The following is a 24,225-nucleotide window of genomic DNA, read 5'->3' on the forward strand; positions in this document are numbered from 1 at the left end:
TTGAGCAGGATGCTAGAAAATCTGGGGAAATGCTGATCCATCAGAGCAAAAATAAAAAGACAATTTTGCTTCAAAGGACCACATACTGAATCACTAATCCAAATGAGGTCTGTACGGAAACAACATACCACTACTGACTGCTGCAGAACAATTATTGAGCTTAAAGTGTAAGTTGAAATTTGGCTCCTAACCCTTACCTGCCATGTCACACCAGATAGACGAGCTGTGAACTATGGGGAATATATAATGGAATCCAACAGAATTCTGCTCCTTCCTGTCATGCTATTGTAAAGGATGGACAATACCCATATGTTGAATGGTGGAGCAGCTGCATAACGTCCAGGTGCTATGTAATATGGGAGTGTCCTAAAAAAAAGGGGGGGGCAATATCATAACCAGATGGTATGCTGTAATATGCCATGTGGAACATAAAACATGTACCTTTGTAGAATTCTCCATTTTGAAAACTACTAAAATATAAAATAATGGTACCATAAAGTACCATTGTATGTCAGTAAATCTGTAAAGCCTAGTTACACCACGTTAAGTTTTGGATGCCAAATCTAAGATCATGATGCTTCAGAATTATTACCATAAGAATGGGCACCAGTACATGAACAGCAGCAACAATAGTTGAACATGCAGTGGACAATAAATATGCATGGATACTTGTGTTAATCTAATGACTAATTATAAGTGTAAAAATCCTTAACCTGCATTAATATTAGGTAAACATGCAGCAGACTATACAAATACCACCTGCAGGAATACATGTGTTACTTCAACACTATTATCACAAAAGTGCTCATTATATAAACTGCAGCGATATTAAATATGCAGTTAACAAAACAAATGCAAAGGCAAATACCATATGCGGAATTACCTTTGTCAACATACATGAAGCTACAGCCGTAACATTCCAAAAAAATAACTCCTAAGACTTTAAAACCTGTAGCAGAAACCAGAAGCAGCCAGACCTTTCAATGTTAGATCACTTTAGTCTGCTTTATGCAATCCATTGCTAGGAACATGGTCCCTATAGCTCAAAATGCTACATACAAGCATTCCTCAACATAAGACCACAAGTGTGCCGTGACAACACTTAAAAAGCACACTACAGCCAAAAACAGAAAAAGGTGCAAACATGTAGTCTGTTCTACAATAAAAGACCTGAACTGCAGTATTTCTGTGATCTCCTTGCATTAATTGTTTGGCATTTAAATTGTTACCTTCTCAAAGAAAAAAAAACCTAAAAAGCCACAAGATATATCAAAACATGACTACCTGAACAAATGGTCTAGGCCCCAAATACTTTAAGCATTTGTACAAAAATAAATTTCTCTATACACAACAAAGGGCAAAACACTACACAGTTGCTCATAGTATTACTGCCCTACAAAAAACAGACTTCTGCAGCCTCTCATAACCGATTTAACACAGTGGATATCACAGCCAGTACATGGGTGGGATAAAGTCATCGCATTGCAGTCTTATTACCTTACCTAGAGGCTGTGATTATGATTCTCTAAAGGTGTTCATCTAACAAAAGATGTAGAGGATTTATTCTCCCAATCATCCCCCATTTTCCCCTCATCCAGTTGAGATTTCTGATATTCCGAGAAGGTTTCTTAGACACATCACCCTCCTTGGTCCATTTAGTAGTGGTGAACAGTAAGCACTGATGCACTGGCATTTATTATTTGACAGGTACTAGCTTTCCAGGATTCAGAAGACTATAACCATTTCCCATTTTTAATGGAATGCCCAATTTCCTCACGAATGAGATTTCAACTGCTGGTAATTTAAGGACACAATGCTTACAAATAAATCTTTCCCCTAATAGCAGTCCCCCTTTCATTTAGGTGCAAGCCACCCCTGGCATATAGGTTGCTCGCCAATAAAAAATTAGTCAAGGACTTAAGCCATGCATTTACCTGCCTAAGCTCTTCTGTTTTTCTGTTTCCTCTCGTCTTTCCTGTTTTGCACATGGCACAAGCAATATTCCATAAAAATATACCCATGGAGGTCCTTTGCCTAAACTTAAATCTTTGTTCTTTAAACTGATTTGTTAAATATCCTCTAACACCCATGTATCCTGCCATTAGTTCCAACATGAACCAAGACAGCTAGGTTAGTGATCTCAGTGATACAGTGCACTCCTGACAATCTTGACCATGAGATTCCAGAAGGGCAACTTGATCACATCTGTCACAACAGTATTTATCTTGGAGCTGTTGCTCCATTTATGCATCATGTGGCAGACTGTGCACTTAACAAAACTTTGGTAGCACTCATTTTCTAAGTTACAATATATACAACTGTATAACTATGTAAACCACACTACTCCTGTATTTCACTTCACTTAGTTCTGAGACATTTGGTTCACAAGCCAAAAGTGAGCAAACTGAAAGGTGAGTTTACCTAAAACTTATATCACATGTGAACCATTAACCATTCCCCTTATTAGGACACTGAAATAAAAGGGAAAAAAGTTAATTAAAAAACTGACAGAAAATAATAAAGTATTTAAAAGGCTGATAAAAAGTGAACTACAAATTCATAGTCAACCAACAAACCTGTATCTCAAAAACACACTATTCCTGTGTTTTTTAATTCCACTTAGTTCTGAACCCCTTGGTTCACAAGCCATACAATCATCTACATTCCTCAGTTGGCAAATGCAGACTTTCTTTTTTGAGGAATCAAGCATTTTCCTATGTGGCTGTAATGTTAATTACTTTGCTAAGAAGTTGACAAGGTTCTTCTCAGATGGCTTATTTAGGGAGCATGTCCATCCAGAACTGCCATAGCGTAGAATAGAGTAAGGAAGGGTTAGAACCTGTGTGTGTTTATGATGTTTAACTAGAAGAGAAAAAAGGGGATTCTCCAACTGCAATATAAAAAGAAATATTTTTGTTAGTGAAGTAGGGGAAGGTGAATACCCTGTCCAATTTTATTTGTGTCACTGCTGCATGTTTCCCTCACTTCCAGTCTGGTGACATATTTGTCAATTTGATGGGAATTAATAGTATATCTCTCCAGCAGGAAAAATACAAAAAAAACTTACAGCAAGTCTAATCCCCACCCACTAAAACAAAAAAAACATACAGATCTATAGGCTTAAACAGTTTATTATGTAATTGAATACATAGTCTTTACACTCTGTTAGTGATGTACTCAACATTCTAATTTTAGGTTAACAGTGTATCACAGTATAATAGGTTTATAATTGTTTAAAAGAAAAACAAAGAAAAAAAGCAGGGTTAAGACAGCAGAGAAAACGTGATGTTGTGCTGGTTACTGGTACAAGAACATGCTGATTTGTCAGGGGTCTATCAATATATACCAAGTTTAGAGTCACAGTGGGGAAGGAGTTTGATGCCATAGAGAAGATATTATTTAAGTACATTTTGACTTTTATTAGGCATGTTTAAATTTAGTCTCAGGCCAGTGGGTGGTGGGATTGTAACTGGAGTGATACAAGTAGAATATTTACCCTATTGAAGCTTGCACATAGTGTTATGAGCTATTGTTTTGTGTTTTAATTTTCAAGATTGGTAACCATACCTCTCACCCATTCCCATAAACAGTTCTATAAACACACTGACCCTTTTAGGAAGATAGAGTTACTAAGTACTGAAAGAGTTAAGGAGCAGTTACTAGATAGTTCTAGAACTTAATTATCCACAGGGGAGTAATGGTTGGATGCCTGTTGCTGCACAGATAGCAGCCAAACAAAACTTTGCTGAAGTATTGGGAGACAGTTTGAATTATTTGAAATCAACCTCAAAAGGGAAAAAAATTACAAACTAAAATATATGTTTCTAATGATGCCTTTTTAATTCCATTTAAAAGTACATTCACCATCAATCATGGCATTCTATTCCTTTAGTTCTAAATCTATATCAATTATACCGACTGCCACTGATACAGATTCCTTGTCTGGATGCCAGTTTCTTTACGAGAATCATTGATGTGCTATAGTTGAAAGAAAGGCTTCTTTCCCACAGTCTGATCCCGTATAGGTATACGGGTGAGTGATATGCTTATGGTAAAATCTACAAGCCCCAAACAGCTACACGCTTACTAAAAGGAATCAATACAGGGATACTATACCATTTGCCCCGTTCCTGTAAAAGGTTAAGAAAAAGTAAATAAACACACTGACACCTTTGACACCAAACCTTTGGGAACTTCTGAGAATATAACATTTTATTTTTTTAATTTTATGTTCACAGAGGTAATTCCACATCAATCATGTTTTCCTGTATTGAGTGCTATAACAACTAATGATAATAACATTGCCACTACTGTTACTAAATAACACACTTCTCAAAACTATATACAAAACAATAATCCACTAAAGAAACTGTCACCTACATGTGATGCCTTCAATTTGAAAGAAAATCATATTTTCGATAACTTTGTGAACTTTAGAAGATACTTTAGACAATACAATTTTTGCAAATGAGTTTTGCAATTGACTTTAATTCTAGATTCATGAACTTTGTTGAAATATTAGTGTTGTTTGGGTCTGGTTCCTGTAAAACCAACCTGAATAACAGACATTGGGGACAAAACGGACATTGCTCAATGCTAAAGACTGTGCCCTAGGAATATCTGTCTTTGAAAGTTCTACAGTTCATTAGTACCACGTGGTTCTTTCCCAAAATAGGTCAGATGCCTATAAACAAAAAATACTTCCCTAACACTACAGACAACATTGTTTCCACATACTCCTAGTGAAAATATGTTTTCTTCTGAGACTGTAAATATTAACTGGCTTTGTACACACTGTCAACTACCTAAATGTTGAATCAGTCCTACAACATGGACATACTTCAGTATATATTTGATGTCACACTGTTACAGGTAAACACTAAGTATGGCCCAGGAAAATTTGTCTGGAATTCTGCCTACGCCTGTACCTGGGCTTTTTCCAGTTCTGAGCCTGTATCCGGATTGCTGATAAGTAAGATTCACCTTAACGTAGGGTGCATGTTTTCTGATTGGTATTGGTTATGATTCAGCCATCCTAATGATCAAAGGGGAAACATAATTCGTAAGACAAAACAATGTATCCATTGCCCCACGGTCCATTTCTAATGCTCACTTGACCATTGTAAGTGCTTTTGTCAATGGAAAGCACTTAGTAACCCACAAGACTTGCCATTTTCTGGATGTTCTGTTCCACTAGTCTGGCCACTACAATCTGGTCTTAGTCAAAGTCACTCAGATCAATACCTTTGTCATTTTGCTGATTCCTTCATCACCTTCTAGAACTGACTGTTCACACCCTGTCCAATATTTCCCACCTCTTTTTATAATGCATTTTGGGATTTACACACGCTCTCCCTTTAATCTGGTTATTTCATATAAAAATGTGGCTATAATTTTGCTGTTGTCCTTCTTTTCTGTGCTTGTTATTTACCATCAACTACCCGAACACCATACATCGCTGCCAATTAGAAGCTATATAAATTAATTCTATTCTGTTTGCTGAGCCCCTCTGTGAACTACAACATAATTATCAGACATAAGAAAAGGACAAACAGAGAAGACAGTTTTCATAATCATGTATTCACAAAACCTCTGTTGTCAATGCCATGAATGTGGTCTTTTTTAGCATGGTATGCAAATACGACTTAGGAAAGGTGGAAGAGGATAAGGTGGGGGTAACTGCATACTGCGGGCTGCTTTCATTCACATCATTAGAGAATTCTTCAGGGGATTGTGATGTTTCAGACATAACTACTGAAAAAAAAGGTTTTACATAATGACTTGCAAGATACAAAATGTGAAAGAGACCCTTTAAAAGGAGGCATTTACACTGTGAGTGTGTGTGTGTGCGCCTGTGTGAAGGGAAAGAAACAGACAGTTCAGCAGGGTGTCTGCACCAATTTTGCAAACATGGTTACATCTTACCCCCTTCCTGAAGGTTTCACTGAGATTGAGGTCTTTGGCATTGGCACAACACTTCTGGTCGAAGGTAAGATGTTTTTGTGCTTGTCAGCTTCCTTGTCACACCCTTCAGAAAAATGATAACAGGACACATGATACTCAGTTTTATGATCAAAAAAAATTACAAATAAAATGAATAAGAAAAAAGTACTTTGAATTCATATTTTGTAATTTTTGTTGCATGTATGTGCTGTAATCAATCTGTCAGAAGGTGATATTAAAGGAAAAAGAAAACATATTCAGTAGTTTGAAAGTAATCTGTTGATAACTACACTGTGTAATGTATTGTTATTGACAACAGCATGAAAAATATACCTGTCAGTGTTTATAATCACTTGAAGATTTATCATGTGAAAATGCTTTTGCAATGATCTCCTTCTGAAGATGACAGGTTGCTGTGCTTGCTTTCTTGTTTTGGAAATAAAACTATAAACTGGAACAAGTATTCACATGAGAAATTATTTTGTTTCTGACTTTCTTGTTTCAGTTAAATAGCATTTTCAGAAGCAGGGCAACAACAGCAATGAAATGTAATGAGATTGATTGAGACTTGGATTGGGCAATGGTCCTTTATTTATATAAAGCAACAGATAACACCAGAAACCTGATATTTTCCACTGACTGTTTCTGTTTTCTGGGTGCCATAGGTATCCAACCCTTACATTTACAAATCATATTTAAGGCCCTTCTACTGCTCATATCTAATTTTATCCTTTAGCCATATGCATGGTATCATGCACAGTCTTTAATTTTCAAAGATATTTTAAAGCAATAAATCATAAATATATGGTGGTGGGCAGTTGAAGAATATTTCCTTACTAAAAAGTGGTCTTTGATGTCATAAAACCCAGTAGCTCTTATATCACTGGAGGAGATACCTGTTGAAAAGTTGTGTTCTGATAGTAAGTAGCATGAAGCTGTAAGTAATGAGATCATTATTAATGCAGGCTGATGTTTTTTTATCTTTAATATCCTTTTTTTACCATTAACCACTGGCATTATTTTACAGCTCTTCTTGGGTTTGTTTTAAATGGCCTGACCATTGCTTCTTTCTACAAAATAAGAGAGCTCAGGACACCTAGCAACCTGCTGATAATAAGCCTAGCAGTGGCAGACACTGGACTGTGTATCAATGCATTTGTAGCTGCATTTTCCAGCTTCTTGAGGTAACGTGGGTATTATTGATTGATTTGTAGTGTTACTATTACACAGTGCTGCTTGCTGAATTACCCTTATCTAAAAAGAATATATTTTAAAAAAATGTCTGTGCACTGTTAATATTTAGTAATACATTAGTATACAGTTTTAAATACTATTTTAAATATAAAGTGTATAATTTGATAAAAAGTATCCATTAGTTAATATGGGTAAAGTGTAGATGTTTTCCAAAACCCTAAATGCTTAGGAAGAGACTCCTAAGCAATTTAAATTCCAAGTTGGGAAATGCAACCATTGCTATCAGTTAGCGTTGGTTATTTTTTTTTTTTTATTTTTTTTTTTTAATTGCAACCAAACAAAATACAATAAAGAATACAATGTTACAAAAACATTATGACATATCAGTACCGAGTACAGATTAGTTTAACATAAATTAAAAAAAAAAACTGATAAAAAAAAAACCCGTATAAACATCTGTTTTAGTATATTGATTTTATTTTTACACAGTGTATTCCCTATCCATAGGATTGCTTTATTGCTTTTTCATTTTTAACAAGAAAGAACAAAAAGAAAAAACAAAGGTGGAGGGAGTGACAAGGAGTGCAGGGAGAACATTAGGGGGCAATGGTGTTATGGGCACAGAGAGGAGGAGGAGGGGAGAATGGTAGTATTGTTACTTGCTTATTATTTCCTTTATATCTTCAGATAAATTGTTGGTTGTGTTTTAACTTGAATGTATGAAAAGGTGCTCGGCAAGAGTTCAATCAGCAATATTACCTATGGGGGGAACAAATAGGTAAAAATAAAGTGACAATATTTTCTGAAATAAAAAAAAATCCCTGTCATGCTAATAACTGATTTATTCACTACAAGCCACAGAGCCATGTACATGCTGGTATACGTGCACAAAACAGGAATTCTGACTTCACTGTCACATCTTAACCTGCATGCACATATGCTGCAATAATCATGTTTATAGTACTGTAATAGAGCCTCACACATTATCTAAAAAATATACCTATCAATAGTAAAAGTCCTAATGCAGGGGTGCCCACACTTTTTAGGCTTGCAAGCTACTTTTAGAATACGCCAGTCAATGCCCGTGTAACCATACTATCATACTATGTCAGTGAAAATATCCATCATTACTACAATTACTACAGTTTCCAAATATAAAATAGAGACAGCTGCGGTTGTGCTCTTGTTTGCCAATTTTCCATGGCAGATAATTAGTCTGAGTATTACTATTGTTGTCATAACAAATTCTAAATAATTCATTTCAGGCACAGTTATTTCTAAACATAATTATTACTGCAGTCACAAGTCTGGAATACACCCATCTTAATTTAATGAAAGTCATGTAGCAAGATAGAAATGTTGCCTAAAGCTGCACAATGGTTTGGAGCTCAGTATATTCAGGTAGTGTGAACAGCTGACTATCCTGTTCTGAGTTGTGTTATTGGTGTTTTACTATTGATGTATTTTACAAAAACATTTTTTTAACATTGTTTTGGTACACCATGTGAACAGGTATTGGCCCTATGGAACAGAAGGATGTCAGATTCATGGATTCCAGGGATTTGTTGCAGCTCTGTCCAGTATTAGCTCATGTGCTGCAATAGCATGGGATCGCTACCACCAATATTGTACTCGTAAGTGTACCCACACCTGAGATTCTTTTCATTTTTAGAGCATGATCCTTATTACTACTTCATTCTTTTACACTCAGTAAGTCTTTACATTTATATTTATGAATATAATAATACACTGGATATACGCTGGATACACTTTCATCAGTAAAGCTGGGTGATCCAGCAAAATCCATTCCAGGTTTGCTGGATCACCCAGCATCACTGATGAAATTGTATCCTCTCCAGCCTTGGAGAGTTTTAATAAATTAGGCCCATAGTATTGCTGCCCACAACAGTACTGGTTTAATGTGACATTATTACGCAAACACCAGGCAGACTATGTTTGTTTAATATTGTTTATTGCTTTCTATCTGTCCTTTTGTTTTTTGTAACCTGGTAGATTATTACCACATCCCTTATTCCTTAGTTACACAAAAACATACACATTTTGGGAACACATAAATGTTTGATAATACAATGGCCTATCTATGTAATAATTGTACTTGTAATGTCATTATCATTGATCAGGCCAGAGGATGGACAGTGAATGTTGATATTTGGAGGCACCAATTTTAGATTGTTGTATATCTTTTTAATATATATAAAATAAAATATGATATTATCTATGTGGTAAGTTATATGTGCTGCCTTTAAAGTCCCAAACTGTGCATGTTTTTGTCTTTTGTTTTTTTGTGTTATTTTGGGCAGCACAATTGTATAGTACTGTATGGTGGATGATGGTTGAAAAAGCATTTTCATGTCAAGGTTCTCACATTACTTATTTTTCTATATGTTAAGTCATGTTGTATTAAAGAAAAATAAATAGGATATACAGTTATAATTTTTGCAGGTAGCAAACTACACTGGAGCACATCGATTTCAGTGGTGATGTTTGTCTGGGGATTCTCTGCCTTCTGGTCTATGATGCCATTGTTTGGTTGGGGTGAATATGACTATGAACCTTTAAGAACGTGTTGCACTTTGGATTACTCTAAAGCTGACAGGTAAGTTTCCTTCAAGAAGACTTTGGTATGATTTTGTTAACAGCATTTTAGCATTGGTGCAGTAGTAAAATTGAATTCACATTTTACATGAAAATAAAGTTTATTATAGATCTAAGCTAATCAAAAGTGACAATTTGCTTTAGTCTGGAAATGTAAACTGTGTCCAAGGAGTACCATGTGCTATTTACCTTATGGCTGCATATCTGTAGTGCCAAATTATCTAGGACAGTGCTGTCACTGAATACTGGTTTGACAATATTTGGAGAGAAATCCTAGGGTGTAACTACTGTACATTTTCCTTTTCAAGCTTCCTGAAGAAGAAGTTGCACCTGAGGAACTGCTGAGCAAGAATCCTTGCTCTTCTTCCACCTGCTTCATTCGTGTTTTTGCACCATTACCAATCGTAAGATCACCCATATTTAGGTGATTTTAAGTACAGCTCTGTTCCTCTACCAAGATTTCTGTCTCCACAGACTATAGTTCCACTTTAGGTCAGAAATGGTGAAAATAGCAGCTGCAGTAAATCAACAGGAAATACTGGTGACCTTGTTATCAGATTGCCTTTTTTTCAGTTCAGTAAATGTCTTTTTTTACAATTTTTTAAATGCAACTGGACACATTATTTTTTTGAATGGTGTCCAACAGATATTCAATCATAGTCAGGTGGCTCAGTAATATGGGCCCGACTACGATACAGGAACTTTTCAAAAGCTAATGTATTTATTTTGTCCAAATTAATTTCCAAATGCTACTCCAGCCTAAAAATGTCATGGATAGTCAATATAGATAGGCAAAACTGGACCTGTTTGAAATACAGCTGCATGTTTATGTATTTTAGGAAAATATGTGACTGTAATACCAAACTAAAATGTTATCAATTTTTTTTAACAGAAATTTCATCTCTTTCCTTTTCCCACTGGCTTTCTTTGAGTATTTAATTCCGCTGTTTATCATGATGACTGCTTACCAGTCCATACACCAGAAGCTGAAGAAAACTGGCCAGCTCAAGGTAATGCTCAGCTGGCCAAAGTTCTCACATAGACGGAGGCCCCACATATTTGGGCTATTCATAATAAGCTTATTGGGGAATCAAGGGATTATCCTTGATTCTGTATTATATGAATACAATCAATTGTTTCTATTAGGAAACTTTTAAGCATCTGAATTGATGCTGATGTAATAGCTGGAACATTTATGAAAGTTGTTCATTTAAGGGATGCTTTGAATGTGGTTTTAATTCTTATTAGCAGCTTAGAATGAAATGACTTTGAGGTCTGACCAAACTCAGCCAGCTGGCTTACTGAGCAGTTCTTGAGATGCTCTATCTATTCATGTGAAAATAAAAGAATTAGAAGCACAGTCAGAACAACTAAAGTTTTGTTTTAGAAAAAATGGCAGGGCATTAAAGCAAAATGAACACTAATCAAATTTTTGGTGATAGTAACCAATAAGGTTTATTACTAACCTCAGCTTTAAAAATGATAAAAAATAAACAAAAAGGTTTTTATATGTACTGTATACCCCTGAGGTTGTCCCTTAGGCTGCAAGGCCTACTTCTACCTGAATTGTATTTAAAAAGGGCTGATTCTACTGTTTAAATGATCCTTACACTGTAGGACATTCAAGAATATTTCACATAGAATCAAGTAGATTCCAACTTGATTCTATGTGAGTAGAATTAACACGTAGAATTAACGGACAACTTTAATGTATATAGTGTTAGTATATGTAGTGTGTGTATATATACTTAAAATTTTGGTTGAAAATATTCTTAATAATTATATCTTGCTCAAAAACACCCAGCTGCAATAATATTATTGATAAAAAAAAAATACTAAATTTGTTTAGATAAACTAAATAATGAGATATGTGCATTTAAACACACTCACCACAGAATTAAAAAATCTGGTCTACTAATTAGGGCGGTTGAGTAACTGAAGTTTTTTAATTGTAACAATGTATTATTCATGTACTATGTATAGTTCTAAATTCTTATGTAAAACAAGGTTTTGGTTTTTTTTTGTTTTGTTTGTTTACAGATGAACACTGGACTACCTGTAAAATCCCTGATTATATGTTGGGGGCCCTATTCATTGCTATGCTTTTATGCCATTATTCAGGATGCAACAATCCTTTCGCCAAAATTACGGATGGTAAGAAAAATAGTTTAATCCTGACCAACATTTTTATTACACTTAAATACATTGTTCCTTGTAATGGTTTTGTACTAGTTCTAGACAAATAATGTTTGCAAAGTAGGGGAACCAGTCAATGCAAAAACATATACATGGAATAAGTAAAGAGTGGTATATCTAGAAGGTGGATAAATTGCTTCAGCCACTAAACAGAGCTTTTGCATGACAATACGCACTAGAACATTTCTGAGAGCCCTATTTATGATAGTTGGGGTTTAGTGTGCTTTACCTGCTTACTCACAGGTTAGGTACATGAATGTGAGCCTTGCCTAATTGAGGATTTCAAAAATATAATTCCATGAAATGTACAGCCACAGTATATACAGCCATAAAAACTCAGATTTGAGAAGGTAAAAAATTCACCATGCTATGTTGTATTTCAATTTTGAGCAACATTTATAAGAATAAACCTCATCATATGAAAAGACAAGTAAAGGCATGTCAGAAATTAGTTTGTGGAACAAGGGTCCACATATCAGAGTAAAAGAACTTATTGTGAGAAATACAAATTTAGGTACACAAATATGAATATCTAAAAGTACTTAAATCTGCGTCTATTAACCTAGGTATTCTAGGTATCTTTTTCTCTTTAACTATGGATACATTTGCTTTAGTATATAAAACAGCATTTTGACTTTGCTTAGACTAAGTCTGTGTCGCATCTTTTTTCAGATGCCTGCTATCTTGGCCAAGATATCCCCTGCTGTGAATGCCTATGTGTATGGACTTGGGAATGAGAACTACAGAGGAGGAATCTGGCAGTTTCTCACAGGACAAAAAATTGAAAAAACAGAAACTGAAAATAAAACTAAATAACAGATATTTAGGTATTTTTTCTGTTTTTATCTGTATTGGACAATATTCAATGTTTACTGTATTAATTATTATGCCCTGCAAAAGCTGGGTAAAAATGTGTGCCTGGGCAATAGTAAAAATACTATGTAACAATGACTATGTGCCTTAATCAAGATGTACTGTGGTTTATTAAAAAAAACCCTAAAATAAAAAAAATACGCATTAACACATAATGAAAACAACAACAGTCATTCAATAAAATGAAAGTTAATTTCAAGGCAGACATAAAAGACACAAATTAACGATCATTAAATGTATTTTGTTTTATTGCAAAAAGTGTAAGTATCTGAATTTCACCTAGTATAGTATCACTTTGCAATCACCTGTACAACAGAACTGGAGCTAGCCATTCGTGTTAAAGTGCTGGCTTAATCATGTGATATACTGAGAGGGTTGTGTTGGATGGTAAAGCTTTATAGCACTTATAGCACAATTTCTTGAAAATAATGTTTTGATATAGTTAGAAAATGTTTAGTTTGTTTAGGTCTTGTTAAAAAAGACAATGTAATTTAATAATTGTCTTGCACATACAGTATGCATACATTAGGCAAACACAATCATTTCACTTAAGTAGATATTTTTCTTTTGTAATATGTTCTCTAAATAAAGGAGCAAAAAATTTATTCCTTTCCAAGTTAGTCCTATGGGGCTATTATTCTTCCATAGTTCTCAGACTTCAGTAAGTAGATCAGTGTTTGTTCACTAAAACCATACATTGTGTGTTCCATCTTCTGGCCTTCAGGCAATCCCCCTAGTCAGAAGTAATACATAGCAACTATGGACTCTATTAAAAAAAATGATGTTTTATAAACATAACAACATAACATTTTATAAACATAACAACATAACATTTTACTAACTTTATTTAACTTATTAAGGCATTGTAAATAGGCCCTTTTATGCATATACTAACAAAAATACAGTAGGTATGTGGTAAATGAATAGCTGAGGCCCCTCTGCTCCACTTACTAAAAATAAACTATCACAGATGATTCTGGTTGTAGCAGTGTCTATACTTAATATTCTAATATACCTAACTCTGGACAGGTCCCATTTCTGATGCACTGTAACAGCTCTGACCCAACCATGCCCAGCCTACAACAGTATAACTTGCTCTTTCAAAAGAAACAAAAAGGGCTCTTTGCTCAAACTAGAGGTGCAGAGGAATGGAAAATGACCCCATATGCCTTCATATTTATTGTTATGGCATGGTGTAAACTATTTTGTTTTACAGAACACCTGTAATTCTTCTACAATGTCATTCTTCATGACTCATGACCACTTTTCTAAAGGCATGGACATTATCTTCTCAGAAACTCAGAAATCATAAAAAAAAACCCTAAACATAACATTAATTATTACCTGTACATCCAAAATATGCAGCTTTAGGTTTACCTGTGTTTGCAAATTACATTTACAGTAAAGTATATGAACTACTAAACAAGGTTAAACCTATTTTTACATTTAACCCAGGACTTGTTTCTTGCAGATGTTCTCAATGGATTAGTCTGCACATAGCAGTCTGTGCCTTGGCAGCTGTTTAAATCAAAAGTGGGTTAGACACAAAAAAGAGGTCACCAGACACAACATCTGTAACTGTAACAAATTGCAGGATAACTGTCTAAAAAGGAGCTTGGCATAAGCTCTGCTCTAAAAAGTTTAATTACATGCATGACAGTATAAACTCACTTGATAGGATATTGCTACTTACAGTAATGTGCATTATATGTATTTGCTTCATTTCTAGCAGCTCATAGAGAATTAAAGATTTCAATAATTCAGATATATTATTTGACCTTCAAGCCTTTAGCCAAGACTAGGTATTTGTTATTTATTATTTAGGTTACTCGTGGTAAATGAATTCTACTTTGTAAAACTATTTTATTTCATGTCATATGCACCATAAACAATTTGCAATTATTGAGTTCCAATAATCTTTTCAAACACCAAATTTTTTTTGGTATTATTATTATTATATTATTGAGATTTTGCCTTTCCCATCTATGAAAATAATGTTAAAACTTTTAAAGAATGAATGAGATTAGGTCTTGTGATTAAACATTCTTCTATCTTATAATTAGGAACAGAATTTTCTTTTTATACAAATAGCATTAATTACTATGCTTGAAAAAAATATAAATGTTAGTGTGCCCATACAGGTGACAAATTGAAGAATTTTCATCTAAAATAAAGTTATGCAGAGAAAAATATACACTATGAGACATACTTCAAGCAATGAAACTGCATGATTGTTATTATTAAATTGTATTTATATAGTGCCTACATATTATGCAATGCATTAATAGGAATTGCAAATGACAGACAGATGCAAACACTGCCCAAAAGAGCTTATGAACTAAGAATTAACAAAAACAGGAAAAATCAATAAGCACTAATAAAATTAAGAGCAAAAAAAAAGTGCATGAGATACTATATGCAGATCCTTGACATCATCTGCCTAGACATCTTATGACAAATATTATTCTGTAGACACATAAACTCTAATATGATCCTATATGTACAGAAGGTCATGCCATGGCAGATTAATGAAAAATGGGGGACTAATACACACATGTCAGATTTTCTGTAAAACGATAATAATCTGATGTGTGTGCGCAGTTTAAACCAGTCTAAGAGTCAATTGGTTTGTGTTATGTGTTAATGACAAAAGATACCCCATTGATGCTGAAACATGTTGATTTAATAAAACAAATAATTTCAAATGGTTCTTGCTTGCATATAATTGGATGGATACAATAGTGAAGTTGATCTTTGCCTATGTGATAATTCACTTTGCTAACTGAACTGTCCAAAAGCCTAGTAAATGAACTCCAATGAATCAGCATTCTTTGTTCAGGTTTATACCACTAAAGTATCTAATAATAGATAAGCATTTAGGGACATTTTTCACTGCTTGATCTTTTAGTTTGTTTAACTCGACAGATAATTTCAATGGAATATTCTTGCAAGCACATTTTAGCATTACCAACCCACATTTTAATTTTTATTAAAACATATTTTGTCATGAATAAAAAAAAATGCTTTTTAATGATCTAAAGCTTTGGCAGGTTAAATCATATGGTATACAGCTACTACCATGGAAGAGCTACAAAAATGTAAGGGAACTAGAAAGGCACAAGAAGGCAATAGGAACCAGCAATGATAACCTGCCCTATTTAAATACAAAATTATACAAAACATACTATAAAGCATGTTAATAAAATGATTTGTTTTAGTTACATACTTACAGAATGTGTATGTCATTATATAACTCATTTCAATACCCCATGTAAACTTGATTGACTTCCAGAGTCGGGTTGTTGATGTATACGTCTTACATCTTACTACATGGATGCAAGTGATTTTTTCAAAGGTTTTTTACAGTTTCCTTACTACACATCTCTGTATTTAATACAAATCAATGTGTTTAGTTGGTGTACAAAGTGCATAATTTGTACCAAATGCAATACCTCATAGCAGTATGAGCTATTTTTTTTACTGATATAGTTTATGTAAACTAGATCTACGTCCCTGCTATGGGTTATGGCAGTTACAAATCAGTCATTTCACTTTGGTCTTATTATTAATAATTTATGCTGTCTGTCACATTTCTGTTTTCCACATCTTGGTTTTAATTCCTTTTTATATAAGTACAAGTATCTCATTAAAAACTATGCAGAATAATATAAAATGTTTTATACTAGGATATTTAAATGGTGGCTAATTGGATTAGAAATGGTGATTGAAAACAAAGCCATTCTGTTTTTCTCTATCCCAGAGTGCAGCGAAATCTTATTACATGCCTATCCTGAGGATCAGAGCAGAGCTTGCCTCTTATGGTTTTGGATGATGTTCCTATTGAATCACACATGCTGTGAACAATGCTGGATTGTTGAGTGGAAAAACATGTGCTACAGGCAGCTGACTGCTCCCATTGCACTCATAGGATTGTAGCTCTTCTTGTCAAACTGCGTACTTTAATTCATTTAGAGAGCTTTCTTAACATCCAATTAGTGGCAAAGTGCAAATGCTTTTCTAGTGTTCAAATCACTCACGTCACAAAAAAACATTTAAATTGTTCCAAGTATGAAATTGTTTAGAAATTTTAATGACCTTACAAATGAGGAATCAATTTCAAATGACTACAATTGTGTATGGCATTTTGACTAACAGGGGGAATAGCCTTGGATTAGCCTATAAACATTTATTTTCATCCAGACCATGACTTTGAAACATTGATTTTTTAATGAAAGTAAATGTAGTATGAATATGGATCTGCCAATGCATGAATTTCATTGGTAGAAAATGAATAAATGAGTGACTAGGTATTTGCATTGTATAAGTTGCTCACTAATTTGATTGGACTGCCAATGCAGCACAATAAACCACAACATGCCTGCACAATGTACCTAGAGCAGGGGTGCACACGCTTTTTTGGCTTGCTTGACTTTAAAAATGACCAAGTCAAAATGATCTACCAACAATAAAAACTTGGATTTAATAACTCCTGTGCACGGAGTTTATTTTGAAAGGCAGGGCTCAACAATCTACTGGTGTTGCCTTTGCGATCCATTGGTAGATCGCAATCCACCTGTTGGGCACCCCTGACCTAGAGCATTATACTATAGTACATTACTGTGGTCAGTGCTGCAATATAGGTGCATTGCTTTAGTGCCCTGGGGTACCATTCAAAATGATTGGCACCTCAGCACACCACAAAATGATATGTGTTACTGCAAAGCATAGCTATAAAGTCAACTGAAGAGTAAACTACCAGCAGGAAAAAAGTACAAACACCTGGGTACTATGCCAGAATGCCTTGGGAACTTCAAAATCCAGGTTGCTCTTATATGTAAAGCTATGATTGTTGAGGTATCTTTTCCATCAACAGGAAGGAATAGGAGCAGCTGAAGTTAAAATTTTCAAATCAACTCCAGGCTGTCTATCTGCTTAATTGATAATGACATAATGAAGGAATTGCCCACACCAGCCCATGAAATAGCCAATTACTTGTCCAATTACTTTTAAGCCCCTGAAATGAAGTAATTGTGTAAAAAAAAAACCTTCCTCACATTTTAATGCAATCTTTTTGTTCAACCCACTGAACTAAAGCTGAAAGTCTGCAGTTCAATTGCATCTGAGTTGTTTCATTTAAAATTAATTGCAGTAATGTACAGAACCAAAATTAGAAAAAAGTTGTCTCTGTCCAAATATTTATGGACCTAACTATATTTGTTACTGTAGATAATTAAACGTCTACACGTCTATATCCTAAACTGTCTCCTTTTTTGTTCTCTTTGAAGAGACATTCCTCTTCGTATGTTTTCTTCTCAACTGTTACCTCCTTTAGGTTTGATGGATGGTTTACTGTGAATATGTATAACTTAAAAAACATTACACACTGTAAATAATTACCTTTTCAATTAACAGAACTAAGGAAAGGGGTTAATTGTTTCTTTTTCTATCTACAGAAACAGAGTATGTTGGGGTCACCCAGCTTTTTTTTCCATTATCAAGGAGCAGTCTTTTTTCTTGTATGTTGCATTTTTTGCTATTGCTGACCAGTTTTTGTATATAAATGCATACAAATCCAAAGTCAAAAAGTCAAATACAAAAAGTCCAAAATGGTGTCAGTGTCAGAGTTTTTTCTGTCTCTATTTTTCTCTTTGGTATTCTATCTTTTCTTTAGGCCACTTAAAGACATTTTTTGCTATAGGATCTAGATATGGTCATGGAATAGGTATCAATATCAGACATATACACTTGAGTTAAATTCTCATACTGCTCATATATGTACAAATACCCGTACATAAAATTAGTATTTCAAATCACCATTTTCACTACTGAATAACAATGCCACATGTGAGATTACAGTAACAGTTAGGGAACTATATATACAGTTACATTTAATGTCTTACAATATATTATTGAACATTCTATTGAGTTCTTTCTCCTGTTCTAATTTTGAATATACATTTGAGTGTATAATATTTTCTCCTTGAAGCTAAGAAACTAAGAAAAAACAACACCAGCCAGAAGCAGATCAAATGCACCTGTTGTTAAATTCTAAATTTTCTCAGAAGTGTGTCAAACTAATGTAATCAACACAAACACAAAGGGCCTGATTTATTAAATATCTCCAAAACTAGAGAAGATACACTTTCATCGGTGAAGCTGGGTGATCTGGCTAACTTCGAATAGATCTAGTCCAGGATTCAAAACATTTGTTAAGAAAAAGCAAATTACTTTTAAGAAATCCATTCCAGGTTTGCTGGAGCTTTTATAAATCAGACCCAAAGCTTGTTGTCTCAATTCCTTGTAGACTTCAAACTCAAGGTTACTCAATTGAAAAGTATGTATGTGACATGTATTACACATACAGAATAGGCACTAATAGGCAAATTACACACACAAAAAAAATCTATATCTGTATTATCAGTAGTGTTGATGTTCGAATTCGGGTTGTCCCTATATTCGACCCGAATATGGCTGTTCGAATTCGCATAGATCCGACCCTCTACACAGTGCTGAAAAAAACCCGAATTTTTCCTCCCATTGACTTTAATGGTGTTCGACTTGGCATTCGACCACCCAAATTTTTTTGCTATATTCGAGCGAATAGCTGCCGAATCGAATAGTGAGCTATTCGACCAACACTAATTATCAGTCCATCTATCTCAAGACAGCACTTGTATATGAAAGTTCTGTAGAAATCCTGAAGACATTGATGTCACATCCAATTTCATCAATACAAGAGAACAGGATTAAACACGCCTTAAGCTGATTTGGTTAGGAAGTAATTTGATTAAACGTAAAATCAATTTCAATAAATGGTTGAACAGTCCACATGTTGAGAAAGTGCAAATAGCAAGGTCATCCCAAGTGCAAGTTGGCAAGTGTCATTCTAGCTATCATGTGGTAATTTTATTCCCATCTCTTAAACACCTTCCAAAGATAAATTAAACTGTTTGTTTATAGCTTATAGTTTTAGCGTTTTAGCTATACAGGTGGAGGCCATACAACCTCATTCTAATGTTTAATATAATACATATTATTTATCCCAGATTATTTCCTAGGATATTTTCAAAGACTTAAGTAATAATGTTCAAAATGAAAAAACAATATCCCTTATTGCATACAAAAATACTACTTTATATATTTATACAAACACACACACACACCCACTTCGGATTATGGTTAGGTTATAATTTCTCAGTAATTAATATAGAAAATATTGGTCTTCATACACACTTTTACCAAAATCATATTAAATACTTTAAAACGATAAACACCACATGTTGATCCCATATTGCCTGATTGTTACCCCCACAAAATTGATTTTTGTTATGATGTTCAAATCAGTTGTTCCACTGTGATTTATACAGCAGATAAAAAATGAAAAACAGAAAAAAAACAGGGATGCAATGTAAATTCTGTACTGTGTGTGGCTAAATGATTTGCACAGGAGGATTCTCACGGCTGCATTGCAGCCGCGGTACTGCTCCTGTTAGTGTGAGTCCCGCGGCTGTGCTCATCATGAATGCATCAGTGAGAACCATCACAGGATGCTTCCTACGGCTGCATTTATTCATGATGAATGAATGAATGGGCTGCAAGAGCAATCAGGGGAAGTTCATCTTGGAAGCCAGGGTACCTGGCATGCACAGCTCAGTCTACTTCAAAGAAGTTTGTGATCAAGCAGGTAAGTATGTTTTAGAAAAAACTGTACATTTTCTGGCATATATGTTTTGTTTTGCACACCTGAAACTTGCACTTTCAAAATTGCTTTTAAAAGTAAAGGTATGCCAATCTGGATTTGGATTATGAACAATTTTAGATCAGAACTTTCTAATACATTTAGATCCTGGAATTTAGAGCTCTTTACTGTATTTTGTGTTTCACACCATTCGGCTGCTGGAATGTGGAATGTGGAAAAAAAAAAACTGTCTAACAAGCTCAACTTCTGTAGCTCTGGATCTAAATAAAGTAAAATTTTATTTAGGTGGAATACAGACGAATACAGACAGTGATACAGGAGGAGAGGACCCTGCCCCTAAGACCTAAGACTACAATCTAGAAGGTGGGGGAATTAACACACAATAGGATGGGAGATATGTAATGGTGAGAAGTAGTGATGGTTTCAAAAGACAAAAGACAGAAGAAGATGGGTAGGCAAGTTTGAAAAATCGGGATTTGAGTGCTCTTTTAAATGAGCAGAAATGAGCAGAAAGTAGGAGCAAGCCGAATAGGACAAGGAAGACTATTCCAGAGAGTTGGGCAGCTCTAGATAAGTCTTGTATATGTGCATGTGATGAGGATAATAATGATTAAAACAATAGTGGTAGGTCATTGGAGGAACGGAGAGAGCGGCAGGGGGAGTATTTTTTTACCAGGTAAGAAATGTAAGTGGGACAATAACTGTGTAGGGATTTGAAGGCAAAGCACAAGAGCTTAAATTTGATTCTAAGGTGAAATGGAAGCCAGTGAGAACTACAAAGAGATGCAGCAGAAGAGGAGTGGTAGGAAGGATGGATGGGTCTGGCTGCAGCATTCATGATGGATTGTAGAGGAGAGAGTCGGGTTAGTGGAATACCAGAGAGGAGGATGTTACAGTAGTCCAGACAAGAGATGATTTGGAGATGTTGAGTAGATGAAAGTAACAGGACCTGGAAATGTTCTGAATTTGGGGGGTAAATGAGAGGGCAGAATCAAAGGTGACGCCAAGACAACGTGCCTGAGGGGAGGGCCGAAAAACAGTGTTGTTAACAGTTAGATATATGTCAGGGGGGGATTTGGAATTTGAGGGGGGGATGATGATGAGTTCTGTTTTGTTTGACCGATGGGTCAAACTGATGTATATATATATATATATATATATATATAGTCTTAAACAATTAAAAAATAATGATTGAAAACATTACAAAAGCCATTACTTTCTGTGATGTTTTAAATCGTTGTTTGATATTCATTAGTTGTTGAGATATATTTGGAACACCTCCATGTGCTTATAGGCAAACGTGCAATCACAACTGTATATTATCAGATATTGTATATCTTGCACAAAAATATTTACCATGTGCTGTTTTATATTGAAGCATCAAATAACAGGCTCATTGTGAATTATGTAAATAAATGCATGAAAAAAAGATTTAAAAACATTAAGTACCAGCACATAACATACAACACTGGTGGCAGATGCCATTACTTACTGTTTAGCAAATATGCCCTCTAGAGGACAAACTAGGTAAGGCTTGAGGTTTTATTTTAAGAATGCAGACTTGTTTAGTCATATTGCTTATTCATATTAATGCTATATGTTCAGTTTGTAGTATTATTTTGCATTTATCTTGAAATCATGTGACACTTTGCTAACAGACTCACTGATGGTCATACTTTAAGACCTTCAACAGAGTGGTTATGTAAGCTGGCATCTCTGTCCTGGTTCTACAATATCGTGATTGCTTGGTTGGCGTTCTGATCCTCAGCCTTTATTAACCTCTGATCACTGACCCCGAATAAGTATACAGCTCAGGTGTACAGCTAATTGTCACCCAGATATCTGATTAGTTATGATGATTTCAGGTGTGACTGCAACCACTGACATCAAAAGATCAGATTTATATCCAGGGAATTAGTATTTTTTAGAAATTAGTTCAGGAATATCAGCTTTCATCATCTCTCGCTGGCAAGTTTCACTTCACAAGAGCAGACCTCAAATGTGAACTCTGACATCCCTAAAGGGCCTCACATAATATTGCAGAAAGAATGTGAGATTGTGGATATGGAGCTGATGATAGGCAGACTGCAGTATTGCTGCAAGCGTACCTCCCAAATAGTATATTAAGCACAAATACATTATCCTTCCTTTGGCTGGCTGAAACGTTTAGTGTAAAATGACAATTACTAATAGGTAAATATTTTTAAACACCCCCATCCCCTAAAAAAAGAAAAAAAAAAAGATAACTGAGATAGATATAGAGTTGAGTTGAGATAGGGACTTGAATCTGAAAGAGGGCCAGGCTATAAGAGACAATGGGGAGGTATGTTACAAGGGATGTTTAGAAACTACAGGCAAGCTACAGAGGATAGTCAGAAAATGCAGGTGTTTTATAGGGGTTGCTGAGGACTGGCCAAATGGCCAGATGCAGACCATAGATGTAGGTTGGTACCAGGGAGATAAATACCTGACATGTGAAGGAACTTATCAAAATCACAGCAAACAGGATACCAAGTTTAAGACACATGCAAATGCTTCTTACTTCAGCAATATAAACTATCATGTACAGATCACGGTCAAATTACCCTAAATATATGAATTTACATTTTAGGTTGAAGAACTAAAAAATGTAGAAAAGTCCAGCTGGTGTAAAATAAACAAAGCAGGATAGTCATTCAGGCTGTTGTGTTGGGTCATACCTACTATCCTATACAAAAAGTAATGATATGTGACCTCTGGCAGAGCTCTTTTTCTAAAAAAAAGGTGCAGCAAACACTATTTAGGTTAGGAATAATTTCATATAAAAAATTCAGAGTTGTATTGGTAATAAAGGCTGTAGAGATTAATCAGATATTGTTCAGCAAAGCAAAACTGAATTCCAGTTGGTGTGCGTGAGCTTTCACCATTATTGGTAATCAGCATAGTTGCTGATTATGGCACAGACTTAACTTTTTGTAGGCATCCTGTACCAATGACAAGCCTTTGATTTTGTCACCACTGCAACCCCAAAAGCCTACATCTTTGCTGCAAACTCCATAGTGACCCTTGGATAACCACTGTGCGCATGCACAGGAGTTACATGGCCTCTGGCATCTAGTGATAACTGATCAGTGATAACAAAGAGCTAACAGGGACCAGGAGAAAATATTTTGGAACATGAGACTTTGCAAATCTCTGCTTGTAAAGCAATTCATTATATACCTTTTACCAGTAACGGAAATGTGGTATCTTTATGCTCTGTCACATTCAAACCATCTGCAAGTGATAATTTCAAACACTATACAAACGCTATTACTAATACACTTATTGTTCACTTTATTTGGTACTCATGTTCAATTGCTTGTTGCTCTAAAAGTGCATTTGGACACCAAGGAAGAAAGACATAGGGAAGAAAGTTGATTTATGTGACTTTAAGTGTAGAATGGTTGTGGATGCCAGGCAAGCTGTTCTGAGTATTTTAGAAACTGCTGATTTGCTAGGGTTTTTAGAGAATAGTCTGAAAAAAGGAAAATAGCCAGTGAGCAGCCTTGTTGATGCCAGAGATCAGAAGAGAATGGCAAAACTGGTTCAAACTGATAGAAAGGCAACGGTAACTCAAACAACCTCTCATGACTACCAAGTTTTGCAGAACATGAATGCACAACACATGGAGGGCCACGCATGCCCTCTAAGAACAGGCACCGAAGACTTTACAAGTTTACACT

The 24,225-nt window shown here is 35.0% G+C and overlaps 1 protein-coding gene across 1 annotated transcript; it reads left to right on the plus strand.

Moving 5' to 3' along the window:
- The first annotated feature begins 5,809 nt into the window (after positions 1-5,809).
- Positions 5,810-12,900, plus strand: RGR (retinal G protein coupled receptor). Its single transcript, XM_072424187.1, has 7 exons — positions 5,810-5,989; positions 6,971-7,127; positions 8,650-8,771; positions 9,601-9,754; positions 10,646-10,763; positions 11,794-11,907; positions 12,622-12,900. The coding sequence occupies exons 1-7, from the start codon at positions 5,911-5,913 to the stop codon at positions 12,763-12,765; spliced, it is 888 nt and encodes a 295-aa protein (XP_072280288.1). The 5' UTR covers positions 5,810-5,910; the 3' UTR covers positions 12,766-12,900.
- Positions 12,901-24,225: the final 11,325 nt, after the last annotated feature.

Source organism: Pyxicephalus adspersus, chromosome 10 (assembly GCF_032062135.1).
Source record: "Pyxicephalus adspersus chromosome 10, UCB_Pads_2.0, whole genome shotgun sequence".
NCBI classification, from domain to species: domain Eukaryota; kingdom Metazoa; phylum Chordata; class Amphibia; order Anura; family Pyxicephalidae; genus Pyxicephalus; species Pyxicephalus adspersus.